The 22,665-nt window shown below is 46.7% G+C and overlaps 1 protein-coding gene across 10 annotated transcripts in view; it reads right to left on the minus strand.

Annotated features, from left to right (window-relative positions):
• The window catches only part of LOC149352622 (sushi, von Willebrand factor type A, EGF and pentraxin domain-containing protein 1-like), a 268,948-nt gene that overhangs the window by 121,590 nt on the left and 124,693 nt on the right, over positions 1-22,665 (minus strand). For all 10 annotated transcript variants that reach the window (XM_089581805.1, XM_089581804.1, XM_089581801.1 and 7 more), the window contains 4 exons: positions 17,131-17,304; positions 15,512-15,685; positions 14,418-14,482; positions 11,910-12,081 (listed from right to left, as the gene is read on the minus strand). In XM_089581805.1, the coding sequence (XP_089437931.1) occupies positions 11,910-12,081; positions 14,418-14,482; positions 15,512-15,685; positions 17,131-17,304 (585 nt within the window). The remainder of the gene's footprint in view (positions 1-11,909; positions 12,082-14,417; positions 14,483-15,511; positions 15,686-17,130; positions 17,305-22,665) is intronic.

A 22,665-nucleotide genomic window follows, 5' to 3' on the forward strand; every position in this document is an offset into this window, starting at 1 on the left:
GAAGCTTGCTCTGGCGAAACTTTTCTCGGTACCCTTCCGCGGTGAACCTAAACCTCTGAAGCAAGCTTCGCTTTGTCATAGTCCACTGAATCCTCAGGCGAGAGCCGACCGAAGATCCTAAGTGCTTCGCCGCCAAGGCACAAGCTCAACGCCGTTGCCCACTTTTCTTTTGGCCAACCCTAGCCCCGTGGCCACATGCTCAAACCTCTTTATGTAGACATCGAGGTCATCCCGCGCTTCATTATACTGTGGTATGAGTGCGTGCGGGTTAATGGAGCTGGCCGGTGCGACGCTACGCTCTCCACTGTCACTTGGAGGATTTGCACCACCCTCCATAAGCCTTATTTGTAGCTGCAAGTTCCGCGCCTCTAACTCCAATTTCTGCTTCTCCGTCTCTAAATTCCGTGCCTCTAACTCCAATTTCTGCTTCGTAGCTTATCGCTCTAACTCCAATTTCTGCTTCGCAGCTTCACGCTGTTGTGTTTCTACCCCCCCCCCCCCCCCCCTTAACTCTCTTTGTGTGTTCCCGTCACACCTGTGTCCACTCGGACCACGTGGGCCCGATCATGAAGCTACCGTGAACATTCATCGAGGTCGACAACCTCGCGACGACCATGGGAAGTTGGATGCTTGGAATGCCCCTCCGAGCCTCAGCGGATTAGTGTAGCAGGAATGTCAAAGGCCATTGTCAGCAAAACCCCAGCGAAATTCCTTGAACGGAGATGACCACTATAGCGGCGACGAAGGCAGGCGAGGCCCAGGAGCTTTTGTCCGAGCAACCACCGTGAATGCGGAGGCGACTTGGCGGCGCCGGTCACGCTGGCGGATAATTGAAGAATTCTGTGTCCCCGACTCGCGTTCTGGGAAATCGGCGGGGAGGCAAGTTCATTCCCCTGCTGGAAGACTTCGGGAGGTTCCTTTCCCGCTGGGCTGGTTGAGTCAGCATTCTCCCCCTCTCATCGACCCAGCTGCGTTAGAGTGGAAGAGCTCGCACCTGCCCAGCCGTGGGTGGTGACAAGAACGTCCCCTTCGGTCCATCGGATTGGACAGTGCTCGTCGACCATTATTCCCCAGCCAGGGATCTGGGGAAACCGGACGATATTTAACTCGGCCGTGAGTGTGGCCGGGAAGCCTGCTAGCTCCAGTCGACTACGGTTGACGAAGACGTTGCCCTTCCACTGAGAGCCATTCTCAGTCCCGCTCTTGTAAATATTGTAAATATGTGAATACAGTTTTTCCTTCACTTCCCCTACTCCCCGTCTCCGGCCCACGTTTCCTTCCTCCTTCGGCATTGCGGCGGTGCTCCTGGACCCGATGCCTGGTGGGACGCGCTTCTAGCATCGGCGAAATATACCAACTGGTGGCAGCGGTGGGATCTTCCACGCTTGGTCCTGGCTTCAGCAGTGGTGAGCGCTTGACTTTCTTTAAGAATCTGCCAGGCTTGATAACTCTGGAAATTTATCACTACCTGTAGATTGTTTTTCTGCACGTGCTCGCTTAAGCATTTCACGTTGCAGCTGGTATTGAAAGTCCTCGTTCGGAAGTTGCCATGGATTTGAGCAAGCTAAAGAAGCCAGAGTTGATGTTGCTGTGTAAAAAGCTGGGTATTGAGGCCAGGAAGAGTCACAGAAAGCCGCAGCTGATTGAGGCTATTAAGGAATGTGGTGCTAAGGAGGAGGGAGACAAAATTTTGGAGACCTGGGAAGTCATTCAGGAGGGAATCAGGAGCGCTAAGGAGGAGGCCGACAGGGTTGAAAAGGAACGCAAGGAGGAGGCCGACAGGATTGAAAAAGAACGCCTTTACCGCAAGGAAGCCGCTAAGAAGGAGGCTGACAGGATTGAAAATGAACGCAAGGAGAAGGCCGTCAGGGTTGAAAAAGAACGCCTTTACCGCAAGGAAGCCGCTAAGAAGGAGGCTGACAGGATAGAAAAAGAACGCCTTTACCGCAGGGAAGCCGCTAAGGAGGAGGCTGACAGGATAGAAAAAGAGCGCCTTTACCGCAAGGAAGCCGCTAAGGAGGAGGCTGACAGGATAGAAAAAGAACGCCTTCGTCTCAAGGAAGCCGATGAAAGGCAACTTGCTTTAATGCGTTTGGAGTTGCAAACTTTACTGGCGAAGCGCGCCGAGAGGAATTCGACAATAAATCAGGAGGTTTCGGCGCGAAGTGAAATTAAAATCGTGAATGAAAACTGCGTGTCTTTGCCCATTGCCCGCGTCGCAAACGAGAGCCCGCTCGGGGTGCGTCTGACCGAGGCAGCCATCTCCCAAAACCTGCCTAAGCAGCATCACTCGATTTCCTCAAATCGCTCGGATATGCTGCCCAAAGAAAAGGGCCTTTGTTTTGGAGATAACGCTGCGCAGGTCCTTACCACTTCGAAGGCTCGTGAATTCGCAGCGCCAGCAGAGCACGTAGTTGAAGAGGGCAAACCTTACAGCGACTGTGGAGCTCCAAGCCAGAGCGCGGCGTTAGCTGAAAAGCGCGATGCCGCACAGATTGTCCTTGCAACCCAGATAGGCGTAGGCGCAGCGCAAAAAGGTAGTCCTCCAGAAAGCAGTCGCGCGCTGAAAGTGACAACTGCAAGTTCTATTGTAAGCGAGGAATGCGTCTCAGCGCTTCCTCGAAACCATGATCAGTTCAACGATAACGGAACGCCAGCCGCTCGCGACCGAAAACTCGAAATTGAGTTATGCTCCAATGAAACCAGTGTGTCTTTGCCTATTGCCCGCGTCGCGATCGAGAGCCCGCTCGGGGTGCGTCTGACCGAGGCAGCCGTCTCCCAAAACCTGCCTAAGCAGCATCCCTCGATTTTCTCAAATCGCTTGGATATGCTGCCCGAAGAAAAGGGCCTTTGTTTTGGAGATAATGCTGCGCAGGTCCTTACCATTTCGAAGGCTCGTGAGGTCGCGGCGCCAGCAGAGCACGTGGTTGAAGAGGGCAAACCTCAACCTGTAAGCCCGAAGCCTGTAAATTCTCGCGGTGACGAGCCAGAGCAATCTCTAGTAAAGACTGACGATGAGACGAACGCCGGCGACTTAAGCCGTGATGGCTCCGCGTTAGCTAATAACGAGCCAGCCCAGGACTTACTCACTTCTAGCACAGGGGTAAAAAGTACCGATAGTAGTGCAAGCGATAGTGAGTCTTCCGAATCAGGCGCACGTGATGAGCTGGGGCTAGGTGAGGAATTGAATACCGATCTTGTGTTGCCCCACTCAGATGGCTTTCTCGAACTCCTTCGTGTGGACAGGGAAACGTTCACCGCTGAGCAAGAGAAAGACCAATCTCTACGCAAGTTGAGTCACCAAAGTGACATAGGTGTGTCACGGAAGAACATACCTTTCCAGCTCCGTTCTGGCCTGCTGTACCGCCAGTATAAGGATAGGAAAGGTATCGAACACGACCAATTTACTGCCCGCGTCGCGATCGAGAGCCCGCTCGAGCTGCGTCTGACCGAGGCAGCCGTCTCCCAAGACCTGCCTATGCAGCATCCCTCGATTTTCCCAAATCGCTTGGATAGGCTGCCCAAAGAAAAGGGCCTTAGTCTTGGAGATAACGCTGCGCCGGTCCTCACCAGTTCGAAGGCTCCAGAATTCGCAGCGCCAGCAGAGCACGCGGGCGAAGAGGGCAAACGTGACCCTGTAACCCTTATAAACTCTCACGGTAGTGAGCCAGAGCAGGCTGGATTACAAACTGATGATGAGGCGAACGCCAGCGACTTTACCTGTGACGGTTCAGCGTTTGCTAGTGACGCGCCACGCAAACCAACTGCGAGGGTTTCCACTGAGCGGCAGCGCACAGAGGTGGCCAAACGGGAAGAGTTAATTAAGGGGAAAGTGCGCCTCATGTTGACTGCTGCACAGAAAACCGGACAACCGGTTACCCGCCCCAATTTGGCACCTCAGCGCTCCAGAGTTCGCGCGAACCCAATCCGAGAAAGGCAGATTCGCTGGCACGGCATTCGCACTCGTTCGCTCCCTTCTCGCATTCTGCTTTCGGAGCGTCAGCTAAACTTCAGAACCGCGAGACTTGGACGAAGAACAGTGCAGGGTCCCAAGCGGAAGTTTCTAGCCTTGTGTAATTTTGCACCTGCTAGAGTAGCTATCGGATCGCGGCCGCGCAGAGGGCGGCTGAAGAATAGGAACCAGTAAATTCCTCTAATTGTAACGCTGTTTCTGGACGGTTTCGAGGAATAATCCTGTTCAGTTTATTGCTTGTTTCTTTTTGTTCATTTAACTCTCCTGTACAGAAATGCAAGCTGAAATTCCTAGCATTATGCAATGTCTCATCTGCTAAAGCAGCTGTCGGACCGCGGCTGCGCAAGGGGCGGATATGACGCATAATCTCATGTTGAGTTTAATGCTTGTTTTTTGTTCTTTTGTTCGTTACACTCTCCTATGCGAAATGAGAGCGAAATTTTGGAGATTGGCATTGCCGGACTCAGTTTACATGCGTTGCAGTAAAGTGCGAGGTAATGGAAACGCTGATGGCCTCAGCCGAAGCTTTCCCGTGTAATGCCCTTTCCTGACTCCCCGGACGTTAATCCGCTATGCAAATTTGTATTTTGTTTTTTTTTTTTTGCTTTAGCGGGAATCATTTTTGTCTGTTTTGTATGTGTGTTCAGCAGCTCCACCTTCCCTTTGTGCTCTCACGGGCGGTGGCTTTCTGTGACATAAACCGTGCTACGGCACCCCCCCAAAATTTTAGGAAATTTTCCTCCCTTTTGGCTAAACAAGCTCTGTGTATTCTGGTTTGGTCAAACATGTCAACTTTCGGAGGAGGACGTAAATTTCACGCTACAGCTCATTTTCTCTAAAGAGATTTTGTTGACCGAAAACAGCTTGGCAGTTCTTGAAGTCAGTTTGGCGCTTTCTGCTTGTTGGGCTTTGGACTTTGCTGGTTGAGCTCGTTACAGCTGTCAACGAAGCAAGAAGAACCTTTGGGCCCAGCTGTGACCAAAGGCCGAACGGACACAACTCCAGGTCTCTGCGCGCAGCAGCGTTGGCTGCAACCACTACGAGACCTCTTCGGGCGGCGGACGTGCTGTTGTGTTTCTACCCCCCCCCCCCCCCCTTAACTCTCTTTGTGTGTTCCCGTCACACCTGTGTCCACTCGGACCACGTGGGCCCGATCATGAAGCTACCGTGAACATTCATCGAGGTCGACAACCTCGCGACGACCATGGGAAGTTGGATGCTTGGAATGCCCCTCCGAGCCTCAGCGGATTAGTGTAGCAGGAATGTCAAAGGCCATTGTCAGCAAAACCCCAGCGAAATTCCTTGAACGGAGATGACCACTATAGCGGCGACGAAGGCAGGCGAGGCCCAGGAGCTTTTGTCCGAGCAACCACCGTGAATGCGGAGGCGACTTGGCGGCGCCGGTCACGCTGGCGGATAATTGAAGAATTCTGTGTCCCCGACTCGCGTTCTGGGAAATCGGCGGGGAGGCAAGTTCATTCCCCTGCTGGAAGACTTCGGGAGGTTCCTTTCCCGCTGGGCTGGTTGAGTCAGCATTCTCCCCCTCTCATCGACCCAGCTGCGTTAGAGTGGAAGAGCTCGCACCTGCCCAGCCGTGGGTGGTGACAAGAACGTCCCCTTCGGTCCATCGGATTGGACAGTGCTCGTCGACCATTATTCCCCAGCCAGGGATCTGGGGAAACCGGACGATATTTAACTCGGCCGTGAGTGTGGCCGGGAAGCCTGCTAGCTCCAGTCGACTACGGTTGACGAAGACGTTGCCCTTCCACTGAGAGCCATTCTCAGTCCCGCTCTTGTAAATATTGTAAATATGTGAATACAGTTTTTCCTTCACTTCCCCTACTCCCCGTCTCCGGCCCACGTTTCCTTCCTCCTTCGGCATTGCGGCGGTGCTCCTGGACCCGATGCCTGGTGGGACGCGCTTCTAGCATCGGCGAAATATATCAACGCTCAGCGGCTCTCTCTTCCCGTGCCTTACGAAGCTCGTCCTCCACCCACGCTGGCAACTCCGCGCCGCACAAGCCCATGCGCTCGCCTAAAGCAACCAACTCTGAAGCGCTCATACTGTTCCTAAATTAACACAACAGGCAAAGAAATAAAAACCGACCTCATCCTGTCGTGGACGCCAAATTCGTGAGGATGTGGGAGATTGCAGGTTGTATTTTACACAAACACAAAGGTATAAGCAATAAACGAGGCGGCTTTCATAGCAAAGGAAACTAATCTCGGTATGGGCTTGGAAAAAGGAAAGAAACAAGAGAGCAACACAACAACACACGGAAAAAACACACGGGGGAACAGAACAAAATCCTTGCGAAAAATACAGCAAAAGAAAGTCAAAAAAATTGCTGAGGCTCAGCTTGGCTAAGCCTGGGGAATGCGAAGCATATTAGTGGCTAGGCTTGGTAATACATGGCTTTCCTTGGTTGAATACTTGGTCATTTTAATACAACCACTAGAAGCCTTCGTCGTGGGGGAAGACAACGGTATGGCTACAGCGGAACGCAGACTAACCCCGAGACGCGCGTTGGGTGAGCGCCTGGATTGCCACGGAAGCCGCGTCTGCCTGCCCGGTGGAGCGAGCGTTTCACCTACACCGAGTGTGAACGCGCGTTCGAAATGCGCGGGAATGCGCGGGTGTGACGGCTAGGGGTCCCACGGCGACGGCGCGAGGTGGAGGCCGGCTCTCTCATCCGATGTCACGTGGTGTGACGTCACGGTGTCACGTGGGGGTCCCACGGCGACGGCGTGAGTGGTAGCTCTAGCAATATGCTTCGCATAAAAGGAAAGGCACACTACTTGTCTCTCATACGAGCATCGAGCGGGGAGGACTTGCTGGGTGTCGGGCAGTCAGGCAGTCTCTGTGCGTTCCAGTGTCGATGCACTGTTGCCGGCGTTTCACCCGTTGGCCTTCAACGCTACCGCAGCGTCAGCGTCTGTGGGCTCCCAGCACGGTTCCCAGGTCTGGTATCCCGGAAAGGCCACGTAGGCGCCAGAGGCGGCCTGTGTGGAGCAGCTGACGGGTGGACGGAGAAGAGTGGCGCCTGGGCCTGGTGGTTGAGGCTCTCGACGACGAATGTCCGGGTCTGGTGGCCCGGACGTCTGCGGCTGAGGCCCAAGACCGGAACTCGGGGAGCCAGCAGAACTCGTCCATGTCCGTCGCCCACCGCGTTCTTCCCTTCTCTGCCACGTAATCCTCTTCCACCTGTCCCGGCGTTCCCCTCCGCACGCGCTCCTCGTGCTTTTTCGTCTTCTCCTCACAAACGACGCTGGGTGGCGCTATCTCCTTACAGTAGCTCAGAGGTAGAGCACCGGACGCGTAATTCGGAGGTCGTGGGTTCGGATCCCACCGGCGGCATGTGGTTGTTTTTTCTTCTGCTTTTCTAATCAATTAGCTTTAAGCGATAACATATTCAGTAATATTATAAACTGATCAACACCACAAAATAAAGAAATTAGTTAAAAAATCCCCTGTGCCCCTTGGTTTCTGTGGCTGTTGGCTTCTCTCATATTTATAACGAGCCCCTCATTCCCCTTCCCTTGTTTGCTTAATTGCTTAGCGAGGGCCTCGGTTCTGGCAGCCTTGACGCCATAGGAAGCATAAGAGGGTCCTCAGACAGCTTCCACCCTCGCCGTTCGATGACGTTCTACGCCACACCAGCGGTAACTCAGGACGTTCTACGTCCGCCGCTTACCAACGTGGGTGGCGCTGCTGAACACTCTCAAGGTTAGGTTATTTGTAAACATAAATACCCCCGAAAGGAGAAGATTCGACAGCTGTCGCTGTAGCTCAGAGGTAGAGCACCGGACGCATAATTCGGAGGTCGTGAGTTCGGATCCCACCGGCGGCATGTGGTTGTTTTTCTTCTGCTTTTCTAATCAATTAGCTTTAAGCGATAACATATTCAGTAATATTATAAATTGATCAACACCACAAACTAAAGAAATTTATTAAAAAATCCCCTGTGCCCCTTGGTTTCTGTGGCTGTTGGCTTCTCTCATATATATATATATATATATATATATATATATATATATATATATATATATATATATATATATATATATATATATATATATATATACCGGGTGTTTCAGCAAACACTCAAAAATTCTCATAAGTAGAATTTTCTTGATAAAGATATGGATTTTGCAGCATAGTATTACCGATGTTGGCGGACACCAGAAAACCGGTGGATCGCATTAGGTAGTAAACTGGTTCACTAACTTTTAATAATTAATTTTTAACTATTACAGTTAGGCGCCTAGTTGCAATTAGATATTTGTAGCCGGTCGTGAGTAATAGCCATATCAGTTTTTAGAATTTCGAAAATGCGATTATCCTCGGCGCTGAGGCTGGACAAAATCTGGCTTTTTCTACTAGCTACGTGCACTGGAGGGGATGCTTTGCCTGCATGCTTTCGATAGCGCATGTATTTCTCGCGCAATGTAGCCAAACTTTGTCGAGCCACAGCGGTGAAGGTAATTGCGTTTTCGAAATTCTAAAAACTGATATGGCAATTACTAATGACCGGCTACAAATATCTAATTGCAACTACGCGCCTAACTATAATAGTTAAAAAGTTAATTATTAGAAATTTGTGAACCAGTTTACTACCTAATATGATTCACCGGTTTTCTAGTGTCCGCCAACATTGGTAATACTGTGCTGCAAAAGCCATATCTTTACCAAGAAAATTCTACTTCTGAGAATTTTTGAAAGTGTTCGCTGAAAGTGTATATATATATATATATATATATATATATATATATATATATATATATATATATATATATATATATATATATATATATAGACACTGAGGTCTACGGCGGACGCCAGGTAAGAGGCAAACTACTTTAATTAGTTCGCTGATTAACTGAATATTTTCATTAACTGTTATAATTTTTATTTTAGGGGATATGTTGTATTAGCGTCCAGCAAGCAGTCTTCCAAGCAGTCCAGCCAAGAAAAAAAATATCATGAAAAAATTTTTTGCGCGCGTTAAGAAGCGAGAAAAAGTCACCCTGGTAGGCAGCTTCACACTGTAACACAGCCTCTGTGAGCGCCTGTGACGTAGCTCGCTCCGCCCTGCGCTTTGTGTCAGTGCGTTTTTGTTCCAACGCGGCATTCCGTGAGGCCGCGGAGCGAAACGAAACAAGCAGCGATAGCACAGGCCGCCCGTCTGAGCTTCAGGTGATATCAGCCGTGGGACGCAAAACGCTGGGCGGAGCGAACTACGTCATAGGCGCTCCCGCCACTGAGTTACGGTGTGAAGATGCCTACCAGGTTGACTTATTCGCGCCTCGTACCGTGCGTGAATTATATTTAATCAAAATTGTTTTTTTTTTTCGATTGGACTGTTTGGAGGACGATCTCCAATTCTGCGAATATAACATAACCCCTAAAATAAAAATTAGAAAAGTTTAATAACATATTTAGTTAATCAGCGAACTAATTAAAGCAGTTTTCCTCTTGCCTGGCGCCCGCCGTAGCCTCCAGTGTAGCCCCAGTGCTAAAATAAATCTAAAGGAATTTACCTTTTTTTTAAATTTTTGACCTTCTAGAAAAACACCCGATATATATATATATATATATATATATATATATATATATATATATATATATATATATATATATATTATAATGGCGTCGCTCGCCTTTTTAATGTCATCTTCCTCTACATGATTAAATTTATAAACGGCATTCGTACTTGAGGCATTAAAAAGGCAAGCGACGCCATTATGGTACATATATATATATATATATATATATATATATATATATATATATATATATATATATATATATATATATATACAGGGTGTTTCACCTAAGACTTTCTGTAATTTTTAAAAATAAGCTATTTGAATTAGATGCGCGCTTTTTCTGGCATAGCATTGTCAGTGGTGTAGTACATCATAATGCAGCTAAGACGTGCTAACTAGCAGGCTTGTTAACCAATATTTAATAGTTAACTTTTAAACTATTACCGTTGGGCTCCTTAATTATTGAGAGGCATGCAGCCCACCGTAAGTGATGTCCATATCCGTTTTTAGAATTTCGAGAACGCGATTATCCTCGGCGCTGTGGCCCAACAAATTTCGCCTACATCGCGCCAAAATACATGCGGTTTGAGAAGCTTGCAGGCAAAGCAACCTCTCCAGTGCATGTAACTCGTCGAAATAGCCAAAATTTGTTGGGCCACAGCGCCGAGGATAATCGCGTTCTCGAAATTCTAAAAACGCATATGGACATCACTTACGGTGGGCTGCATGTCTCTCAATAATTAAGGAGCCCAACGGTAATAGTTTCAAAGTTAACTATTAAATATTGGTTAACAAGCCTGCTAGTTAGCACGTCTTAGCTGCATTATGATGTACTGCACCACTGACAATGCTATGCCAGAAAAAGCGCGCATCTAATTCAAATAGGTTATTTTTAAAAATTGCAGAAAGTCTTAGGTGAAACACCCTGTATATATATATATATATATATATATATATATATATATATATATATATATATGGGCCGTTTATAAATTTAATGATGTAGAGGAAGATGACATGATTTAGGCGGGGACACCACGCGCAGCAACGACATTTTATAATCACGAAATGCTGAAAAGCCAACTTAACGAACATTCAAAGTGTTTTCTTGACCTTCGATATTTCATAACACATTGCCGATTAAGGAAATTTAAAAACAGAGCTCATCTCGGTGGACTGCCTTCAGTTTATCTCTCACAGTTTGATGAGAGATAAGTTGAACAGATCAATGTCTCACAATGTATCACAGACAGCTACTCTCATAGACGGCTCCCGCGACTCGCTGCGTCCATAGGGAGAACTGCAGCGCGAATGCCGCGGGAGCGGCGCAGCACCCTTTTCCAGCAAATGGCGGGTCACGTGGTTAGTCATGTGACCACAGCTGCCAAGGCGGTGGTCGGCGCAGCGGTCTGCACGGCGGCGGCGCGCGCTTGCAGCTGCGGCGAGGGACCTGATATGTCGCGTGGCGGCCACACCTCCACCGCTCTTCCACTTGAAGGTCAAATTGCGGCGCCCATGACCTTGGCTTCACTAGGCCAGTAAAACGTTCGCTTTAATAAAGACACATAAACGTTTTAAAAAAAGAAACAAACACTCTCTATATATCAATGCACTGGAATACAATCTGGCGCACCTCTTCCATACTCCTAAAGGCGCGCAAAAGCAGTTCATCAGGAATGTAATGGGCCGTCTGAACTGCTCATCCGCTCCCCGAAACGATTACAGTCGTGCCCTGCGCGCCCTGCCAAGTTTTGATTTGAAGACAACACTGCAGTTGCGGGACGGGACCTTCTTTTCCTATATAGATACATTCGTGGCCACACTGACTGCATGTACGTACCTAGCAGCGATGGCTAAGCCTCACGCGTCTGGATCAAGTCCACGACCATTTCGTGGGTTCAACTCCTCTCCGAGCAACCTGAGTCCCATTGTGCGAATGATGCGTCTTTACACCTGTTTGGTGACACCTAATCTTGATACATTCCATTGTGAGTTCGTCGAATCCAAGCGAGACACACAGACCTCAATAGGGCGTCAACACATGTCTGTTTGTTAGTCATTATTATCATTATCATTTTGCTATGTTCAGCTCATTTTTCTCCTCTGTATTCATCACCGCGTGCACCACTTCACCAAGCCTTTGGCAATTGGTGAGCACCTTGAAAAATGCTTAAACAAATAAGATGAAAATAAAAATAAAGACGGTATAACAGTGCAAGTTGCGCTGCCGCCGTTCCTTCTTCCCTAGCTCCTCAACAACGAAGCGTTCAACCACTTCCATAAGTTTTTTTAAAAGATTTATCGCCTGTGCGAACATATTAGTGACACCATTATCAGTTCTAATTTGCACTTGTGCCAGGGTAATGGACTCGATGCAGCCACTTACTTTCGGTGCACCAGGGCTGTGGGGGATCCCACACACCGCCCTGACAGCTCAGAGGAGCTTCTTCTCCTCCCGCGCTTCGAAGCGACTCCCGTGTGAATCGATACCCGTCTGCGCATTTCACAACGAGGCTGTTGTCAGATTCTGTCACTTGCGTACCATTTTCTGCAAGCAACTGAAAAAGAAACGTAAAGGATGCTAAGAGCAGGCGTCTGCTGTTCTCAGTATGCAACTCGATCTGTTGCCTTCAAAGCAAGTACACCTTTCATCCTTTCAGCCTCAACCGAAAAGGTTACCCCCATTCGATGCATGGTGAAGGCATTTTTTATCAACGGAGTTTCTAAAAGCAAAAGTAGGTTACCCTCTGCAATTTAATATTTTCAAAGCTCGAATCACCCGACCAATTTTTAAGCTTCACTAGTTTTTGTTCCTCGCATGCATTCTACATTATTCACGCAGTTCTCACGCTCACCTTTGCTAATTCCTTGCATTCACTTCAAAGCCATTTTCGTGACCAGTCCACGCCAAGGGTGTGACTTACTGCCACAGGTGAGCAAATGCAAGCATTTCTTCTTTTGCTTCTTCTCCTTCCCTCCCCTCAAATATTCTCCTTCCCTCAGTCTCAAATCGCAAAAATATCTCCCCTCCAACGTCCACACCATGTTTGTGAGAAGTATTTATGGGCAGATGAAAGCTTATGCACATAGGAGCAGCGGTGAAACCGACCAAATCGCTTTGTTCGTACGTGCCCTCAACAAGTTGATGCGCACTGAATTACACAGACATTACGTTTATCCCGGGGCCGCCTATTCGGCTCGCGTGCCTCCTTTGTTGCTCTATCTGTGGAGATCAGTCTGCTCTTGCCCCCGTGGGAGTGTAAGAGAACACCAAAATACAAGGGCGCCGCAGCCACTGGAGTTTCTCTAAAAAAATAAACTCCGAATTCAGGGTAAAATTAAAGCAAGTGAGTCCGCACGGCACGCCTCACGAAAGGTTCTTGAGCATTATGGCAATGAATTACTCCCGAAAGACTTTTCGAGCGCTGTGACCATTTTAAGAGATGCTGCGGAAATTTCCTTCAATGTCATTTCCCAAAGGCATCCCGTACACTGGTGCATAATCTATAAATGCGGTGAGATTCCTTCCCATACTCTAATGCATACAGCTCATAGATGCCTCAAGGCGGCTGATGTGAAGCATTAGGCTGTGGAATGTGACCGCGTTGCGCTGATGTAGAATAACGGGGACATCCAAGACACAGAATTTCTAAGATTCCTAGAACGGTTTCATATCTTGCCAATGAAAGAGGCACCTAGGGATTGTGAACTGGGGCTGTACGCTTACAAGCAATGATACATATATCGTTAAGCCAGATAGAGCTACGGGCAAAAGATGAATCCGCGAAGCACATAATTTAAATGCATAATTTTAATCGCAGCAGCACTTCTAGGACACGGAAAGCAGTTTTTTGTCCATATTGTATTGCCGCATAACAAAGGGGAAGTAGAGATCAATAAGGTCTGCCATGTGTCAGTGCTTTAGTGATAAACGTGGTGGCCAGTGATGAGTGTTTTTCACTGAATTTCAAAGTTTCGAAAGGAATGGTGTCAATAACAAAGTGTGCTTTTAAAGAGACATTTATTCGTGTTTAACTTTAAAAATAGTTCTTAAGAACATAAAAATAACTGGCTTTAAACTGAGAACTACGCTGACGACTGCAGAGGAGTGAAGCGCAAAGTGATGACGCTTGTAGCATACTAGTAGCGATAGACTGCCAGGTTTGCAGAGCTACCAATATCATAAAACGAAACTAGACGTTTGCCTGTTTCTCACGGTACCTGTTGACAGCAACAACAAAATGCTAAACGCCCATTTGAGACCACTGCTTTCTCGGTTTTCTGATTATAGCCATCAGAACAATGCAAAGACACTCGAAGTAATGCTTTCAACAGCATGTTTCCTGCCCTTCGATCACAGGGCCAATCAGATATAACGCCCGTTGGTGCCCACCGATGAAATAAAAGCGATACATACCGTACGTACTGACTTTGATTCACAAAGAGGCTAAAAAGAAGCTAGTCGAGAGGGGCCAGCTCACAGATGACACACTTATTGCTTGATGCTTTTTAATGCCTCCACAGGTGTTTCGTACGATGCTAGATATCCACACTGTTACGTAGAATGTCGTATTTACCTTCAGAATTATCGCTGGTGGGAATATTAGCACCCGTCTACTGGGTGGTCTGACGTCAGAACCGTGTCACCGCTGGTGCATGCTTATCTTATGGAATTCACCACCATATTGTTACCTTCTATCAGAGATAAATTTTAGTGTCGAAAATAAAAAGAGAGAACAGGCTGCCACTTTAGGATGAACTGTTCATGAAAACAAAGCTTTGCAAAAAAAAAAGCTGATAAGCACATGTAATCTGAGGGCTTATCCTAATTCTAGTTCCCATTCAAATGACTGTGAGGAACACTACAGCAAGCGAAAAGCTTGTTTACCCGTACCCGTGATCCGTAAGACGTGTTTCGTAGGACATGAAAACCGGGTCCAGGCTGTATGACACATATGGCTGGAATGAAAGAAGGGGAACATTAGTCTCTTTGCTTTTTCTCCACACACAGTCATTCCTTCGCTCGAGTGTTTCGTCAACGCTTGTGCAGTTACCCAAGAGATTATTCACTGACTACCATAATAGGGGCTCAAGTTACATATTACAAAACGTTGTAATTGTTCTATTCACCCTCAATAACACAGTTTCAAAAGGCTGTACCCATTAATGACCTTACTTCCTTTATCGTCATGCACGCTGACAGCAATCAAAGGTGCGCTCAAAAGCAGTCTGACTAGGTCAAAAGCAGTCTGACTAGCTAGCGCCTTTAAAAACGATAAAGTTGGTACGCGGAGCCGTTTCCGTGTCACAGAAAGAATATTGGGCTGCAGCAAAAGAATAATGGTTTATAGGTTTTGTAGTTCCAGAGCTACTCAGTTTATAAGGGATAGAAGAGGAATGAAAAAGTGCAAAAATGCAAGCTTCACACTTCTAAAAAAAAATGTTTTGCTTCTGCATCATAATTATGACTGAAACAGCGACACAAGATTTCTTACATTTTCCATAGCTGAAAAAGTGCCAGTAGGCTTCAAGAGCTAGAATGCCTGAACTACCTCATTCTGCTGGAACGCAAGAAAGAGAAGGCCTGAGGAGTATCCGCCTGAACCGGCGCGAATTCAACCACGCCGCCTACATTACCAGAGATTCATCAGCCGGAAGCGATTGTGGACTCCCCTATTAACATAAGAAGCCGGTTTTTGTTTACGGGGATCAAAACTCTTTATAGCAGCATTGGCTGAAAGCTATCAGCTTTTGCTTTGTAGCATCAGTGCTAACGCCTATACTGCACAGTTCTTGCGCAAAATCAGCCACAGAAGATAAGCCGTCAAAGCTAACCCAAGATCTGCGTATTGTACAATGCCAAACACTGAAAACATCATTCTTCTGGCGACTCAAAAGGTCAGGTTTTAACATCTCTGTTGAAAGATCCACTGCGTGAATTTGAAATAAGCTTCGTGTGCGTTCGCACCGATTAGACTGCACACTTACCTTCGCAACGCGGAGATTCACCGGACCATTTACCGTCTGCGCCGCAGGTGCGGGTGCTATTGCCGACCAGCTTGAAACCTCGGATGCACTTGAATATGGCCTTTGACCGCAGCACAGTTTCCCGAAGGCGCAGAACGCCGTTAGCGATGCCTTCCAGGTCGTCACACTCCACGACTGCGCCAGAGAACATCGGCTGAGTGCTAATGCAGCAGGGTTGGAGCATCGTGGTACTTCAATTGCAAAAAAAGGCATCACAATAACTCACAATAACAGATGACCACAATAACTCACAGATGAAACGTTCCAGCCCAATTATGTGGAGCACATAATCAAACAATGTGCCAATTTCTTTTCATCCGAAGTTCGAGCTAAGCCCGCATACCTAACAAAAATAATAGACTATAATTAGCGCTGCAATGTTCGCTGCTTAAAATCGGGAGTAACCAATGAGGCTTAAAAAAAAACTTCAGAAAAGCGGCTCCCTCCGTTTTGCGACTTTATTGCCGGGTGTCCTCTTTTTGTTCGTCACTCGGGCGGCGAGCTTTTTCGGCCCCGTAGCCGTGTGACGGTCTAGTTGGTCCCTCTAGCTTGAATGCCTTTTGCCGGCATATTTCTACGAGACGCACGACCGCGTAAGGGACACACGCAGGACGGACGATGATTACTCTGTCCGGCGTCTCGCTGAAATGCACTGGGAGAATGCATTCAAGCTGGTCCTTTGGTTGACTGTGGACTGTATTAAGTACAGAGTCGATTACACTTGTCTAGAGCGTTAGAAAGGTGCCCGTCATGGGGAAAGATGGGAAATTATGAAGCAGGTATTGACTTTCATTGATAATGCTTGCGCTGGAGAGCAGCCGAATCGGGACGTGAAGCGCACAGGCACCAGCGCCTTACCGCTAGCAAAGCAGTTGAGAAAGATTTCAGTTCATTTGCTCCGCAGCACACCGTCCGAGCACTCTGGACAAGTGTGACCGATTCTGTACGTATATATTTTCACTTCACCATGCTCGCACAATTTTCTTTCCCTGTCCACGCACCGACACCTTACCTAGATAACAATAAAGCTTAATTATCTCCTCGTTAAGAGTAGACATATACATGTCTTTTATGCGAACATTACATTCATGGCCACGAACAGAATAAGCCGCATTCACGGCAGCCAAAGTATGAGGATAGGTTATGTATGTTATGCATGCGCCCTTGGATGAAATTGGACTCGCAGAAATTAGCCTCGACAGAAGTTGTGGGCTACTATAGGAGCTCCTGTGTGAGGAAGTGCTGCAGAAAGGAATGGTAACTTCCCCGCGAAACCCACCGCCTACGCTTGTCTCTATCTATGCGCAGCACTCATTCTAGTAATATCCAAATCCAGTGGTACCATAGTATTGTCTGCAAGGTGTTTGTCCGTCCATCCGTCTGTCCGATTACACCCTCCTCACCTGGGTAACGCTTATCCGCGTCTTTCACAGGTATGCCTAGGTATGCATGTTTACGATACCAAGTACAGAAAACGTCTCTGTCGTGGCAGCTCAGAAGAACTTTAACTGATTTCTTCAAAAAGCCGCTGCATGAACTTGGATTCAAATTCTATTCCACCGATGAGACTGCACACTCACATTCACAGTGCGGAGATTCGTCGGTCCATCGACCATCGGCGCCACAGGTGCGTGTAGTGTTGCCGACCAGCTTGGAACCGTGGTTGCACGAGAACTCGGCCTTCGAGCGAAACACGGTTCCGGAAAGGCTCACAGAGCCGTTCGTGATGTCGTCCAAAGTACCGCACTCCACAACTGCGGTAAAGAATGTAGCTCGGCTGAGTATGAATATAGCAGTAATGAAACACATATTTCACTCGGCAAAAAAAAAAAAAAAAACAAGAAACATTTCTCATGCTCATACTGAGGTACACAAGATGGAACTGCCCAGCAGGATTATGTGCATTAAATCACCTAAAATCTGAATACGCTTTTCGAATGATTCTTTCGCCTTTAATGCTTTTCTATTTGGTGCTTCTCCTTTTCGACGCATCACATTGGCTGAAAGTTGCACCGGTTAATTTCACTTTACGTGGCCGGCTTTTTTGTGACGGGCTAAAAATTTCATGATTTACATTTGCAGCATTTACACTTCGCTTCACTTCGGCTGGCGTTATGGCTGTGAAATGCTACAATTATTGCATGATACACATTTCACCTTAATTACAAGTCGTGCCAAGCTGCGTGCAGGAGAAATAACAGTCTTGATACCCTCAATGAACACCTTCTTGCGCAAACCGCGGCCAACTTATTGGTTTCTTCTTCCTATTATTACCCTTATAATACCACCATCGTCTTCCATCTTCGTTGGAGAACGTCATCAACTTGGCGCCCGATGCGGACGCTTGTGCGCACTGCTCCCAGCCCATTCGTGGTAGTCAGCAATTTTTGCCGTGCGCGTCTTGCAATCAGCGTTTTCACTGCAAATGCATCAACATACAGGCCGAGGAATACAACATCCTCATGGAATCCGGGGCCAGCAAGTACAAATGCGCTCATTATGTGAAGCGGCGTGATCCTTCGGCGGCAGAGCTTATCGGCGGAGCCAGCGACACGAAACGCCTACCCGAAGTGCATCGCTCTTCCCTGGATTTTCAAGACTGACATTCCGTCACTGCTTCCCCGAGTGTTATTTTAATGCTACAAAAAATGGCTGGTCGAATGGATGCGTTAACTGATGAGGTGCGACAGAAAACGCGCTCTTGCGTGAAGCTTTGAGTGGCCTGAGTGCATCGGTTCGTACCGCCAGCCAGAGTGAGTGCCTGCATTCTGTCTTCTCGGAATCTCGCAACTACGCTTCAGCCGTGGCGGCACATCTGCCTGCTGGAGTGTCGGCCCCTCCATCGAAGCCTCCTGCTCAGGGCCAGAGTACTCACCTGCCACGGCTGTCGAAAGCGGTGAGCCAACCACTTCGGCCTCGAGCAACGTTTGGCACAGCTAAGCAGTCCATGCTTAGAGTAGCGCCCAAGCTACCGGCGAAGAAAAGCTTATTTGTTTTTCGCCTGGACCCGACAACAACGGCGTCGGACATACAGGAACTTTTGGCGGACACAGTAGGTGACAAGGTTGTTACTTGCACAAAACTGAAAACGAAGTACGATACACATTGCTCCTTCCACATTTCTTTGGGTGAGCATTTATTTATTTATTTATTTCAGTACCCTCAGGGCCCGAGGGCATTACAGAGGGGAGTGGGGTACAATAGACAAAATGGCAAAAGAACAGCAGTTACAAGTAACACAAAATGAACAAAAATATGGCTCGCGCAAATCAGTAGGTTACAGCAAATACAATCAAAGAAATTAACAGTCATTAAACACGAAATTATGAGCAAAGGATAAAAGTAAGCATACCACGCAAACAAAAAAAACACGAGGAAATTGTTGAAAATGGCAGGAAAACACTGGTGCACACGTTCTGTCATGCCCTTAAACAGCAGAAATTGTGAAGGGGGAAAAAAACAAAAAAAAACACCAGGTCTGTTTGAACTACAACATATGCTGAAAAGAATAAATGGCAGGGCGCAAGAATTACATGTACTATGTTACCATCAAGTTAGTTAAAGCCGATTTAAACACAGAATGGTCACTTATTTCGACGACCGATCGGGGAAGGTGATTCCATTGTGCCGATGTGCTGGGGATGAATGAGTTGTAAAAGTGGTTTGTTTGGCATGAAAGAATACCAACTTTATGACGATGATCGATCCGAGCTGAAACGTAGCAAGGTGGCGTTATAAATTTTCTTTTAAGGATGGGGTTATCATAGTAAATCTTATGGAATAGACAAAGGCGGGATATATTTCTACGTTGCGTCAGTAATGGGAGTGATAAGCTTGATTTCATGGCACTGACGCTAGAGTTACGGTGATAATTCGAGAGAATGAAACGGGCCGCACGGTTCTGTATAGATTCGAGTTGGTATATTAGTGTCTCTTGATAGGGGTCCCAGATAGATGCAGCATATTCTAGTTTACTACGAACCAACGACTTGTAGAGAAGCAGTTTTACGGAGCTAGAAGAAAGATTAAAGTTACGGCGTATGTAGCCCAGCATGCGATTAGCGTTATTGCTTACATGGTCTATGTGTACTTTCCAAGAAAGATTATGGGAAATGAAGACACCTAAATATTTATAAAAAGGCACAGACTCAAGGCTGCAATTATTAAGACGATATGAAGACAATGTGGTGTTACGACGAGAAACCCGCATGTACTTGCACTTTTTTATGTTTAGTTCCATGTTCCATTTGTTAGTCCATTCAAGAGCATGATCAATATCCGATTGAAGAAGAGTTATATCAGAGTCACTGTTAATTTCGCGGTATATGACGCAGTCATCAGCAAAAAGATTTATTGTTGAACATAGATTGTCAGGTAAGTCATTAATATATATAAGAAAAAGCAGAGGCCCTAGAACAGAGCCTTGTGGCACTCCAGATTCAACTGGAGAAGTGAAGGAAGAAGCATTATTAGCGGTGACAAATTGAGAACGATTAGTGAGAAACGAATGCAGCCACCTAAGAACGTTAGGGTCGAGGTTAAGTTTACTAAGTTTAAAAAAAAGCAGTTGATGAGAGACCTTGTCAAACGCCTTTGAGAAATCGAGGAATATGCAGTCGACAACGGAACCCCTGTCGAGGAATGAGTTTAGATCATGCGTGAAGGTTAAAAGCTGTGTTTCGCAAGAAAACCACTTCCGAAATCCATGTTGACTGTCAGTAAAAAAGGCATTAGAATCAAGGAACGATGCAAGGTGAGAGTAAATAACATGCTCCATAATTTTACACGGAATGCTGGTAAGTGAGATGGGTCGATAATTATGCGGGGAATGTTGATCACCAGATTTATGCAAGGGAATCACCTTCCCGACCTTCCAGTCATCAGGTATGCATGCTGTTTCAAGAGATTGCTGAAATAGGTTAGAGAGTATTATTGCGCTGTACACTTTGGTTTTAATCAAGAACTTAGAACTAATGTTATCAACACCACATGATGAAGAAACCTTTTGTTTTTCGATTATTTTTTCCACTCCAGCAGGATCAAAGATAATAGAATCCATCGGTAAAAAGTCAGCACTGTTATATGCAGGGGTTACCGAACACTGATTTTTGGAAAAAACTGAAACGAATACACTGTTTAGAACATTTGCACATTCATTAGGATGAATTAGTTGGTCACTGGAGTCTTTAAGGCTGATGGATGAATTGTCTTTTTTGTTAACTACGCTCCAAAATTGCCTAGGGTTATTTATCAAAAGGGAAGGTAATGTGTCATTGAAAAACAAATCTTTGGCATCCTTCAGTGCACTTTTATATTCATGGGCCGCGGCCTGATAAGCAGTCCAACGTTCTTCGGAACCGGTTAGTTTTGCAGAGCGGAACATGCGTTTTTTCTTATTACAGAGCCGTTTTAACGATTTAGTGAACCATGGTGATTGACGGTTAGAGGTGATGCCTAAGCGTGGAACATATTTTTCAGTGAGCGCAGCAACTTTTTCTTTAAACAGGCTCCAGTTAGCATTCACGCTGCGATCATGAAAGCTTAGCAAGTAATGGTCTAGAAAAACAGACAGTTCATGGTTAATAGCATCAAAATCATCATTTTTGTAATCATGGATATATTTACTGTGGTTGCGTTGATGGGGAACTGCGCAGGTTAAAGCAAAATGAAGGAGTAGGTGATCACTTAACCCTGGCAAGTATGATATGGGCTGGAAAAAATCAGGCGATGTGGTGAGTACCAGATCGAGGATATTAGACGCAGTAGGTGAAATTCGAGTTGCCTGCGTTACAAGCTGGGATAAGTTAAAATCACTGCACAAATTCAAGAACATGTCGCATTCACTTGAAAAAGGTTCACAATAAGAACTCACATTAGACCACACTATGTTGGGGAAATTAAAATCGCCCAGTAAAATAAAGGGATTGCTCGGATAACGGACTGTAATCATATGAATGACATCATGAAGATCGTTTACAAAGGTGGGGGAGGTAGACGGCGGACGATAGCAAACGCCCACTATCAGTTTCTTAGAGCATGTGCGAATTTCAACCAATACAAGTTCCAATGCACTTACAAAATGGATCGGAAAAGACATAACAGTATCAGCAACAGCTACAAGCACGCCTCCGCCACATCTAGAACCCCTGTCGCACCGATAAATGTTATATCTCTTTTTACAGGTAAGAAGTTCACAGTTATCTATCTTCGCCGATAGCCAGGTTTCAGTGAGACATACAATGTCAGCATCGCAAGCATCAATTACAGAACAAAGATCATCGCCTTTATTTAGCATTTATTTGAACTTGTGAGCAATCAGGAAGTGTGGCCTGATGGTTGCGTATTTCGCCCTTTTTATGGGAAGCTGTGGTGCTCACGGCGCTTTGATGACCCTAACGGTGCTCTAACTACATCCGAAAATGGCACAGGAAATTAAGCTGTATTACCAAAACACAAGAGGGTTTGGTTTTAGTTTATGGGGTTTAACGTCCCAAAGCAACTCAGGCTATGAGAGACGCCGTAGTGAAGGGCCCCGGAAATTTCGACCACCTGGGGTTCTTTAAAGTGCACTGACATCGCACAGTACACGGGCCTCTAGGATTTCGCCTCCATAGAAATTCAACCGCCGCCGCCAGGATCGAACCCCTGGCACGAGAGGGCAGCGAACTACGGAATGCTCTCTTCGCGAATGCATCCGAATGTCAGTATCACATCATGTGCCTGACGGAAACGTGGCTAAACTCATCATGTTCAAGTACGTCTTATTTCTCAGATGAGTACGCTGTCCTCAGGGCCGATAGGGTGTATTGTGACAAGATTAAATACGGGGGCGGAGTAATGATAGCCTGCCGTTCTGTGCTAAGTGCATTTAGGAGACCAGACCTGGAGACATACGAAGAATGTGTGTGGTTGGAAATCCCAACGTGTGACAAATCGCACTATCTAGTCGGCTGTTACTACTTTCCACCAAATTCTGCTCCTAACGTTTTTACCGATCATTTTTTGGATATTGGGGAAAAACTCGATTTTTCGAAGTACAAGGTTCACATCTAGGGGACTTTAATATTTATAAGGTCGATTGGTCCACTGGTTTGGTCCCTAGTGACTGCACAGCA

This window comes from Amblyomma mixtum, chromosome 3, assembly GCF_055824585.1.
Source record: "Amblyomma mixtum isolate Tamu chromosome 3, ASM5582458v1, whole genome shotgun sequence".
NCBI classification, from domain to species: Eukaryota; Metazoa; Arthropoda; class Arachnida; order Ixodida; family Ixodidae; genus Amblyomma; species Amblyomma mixtum.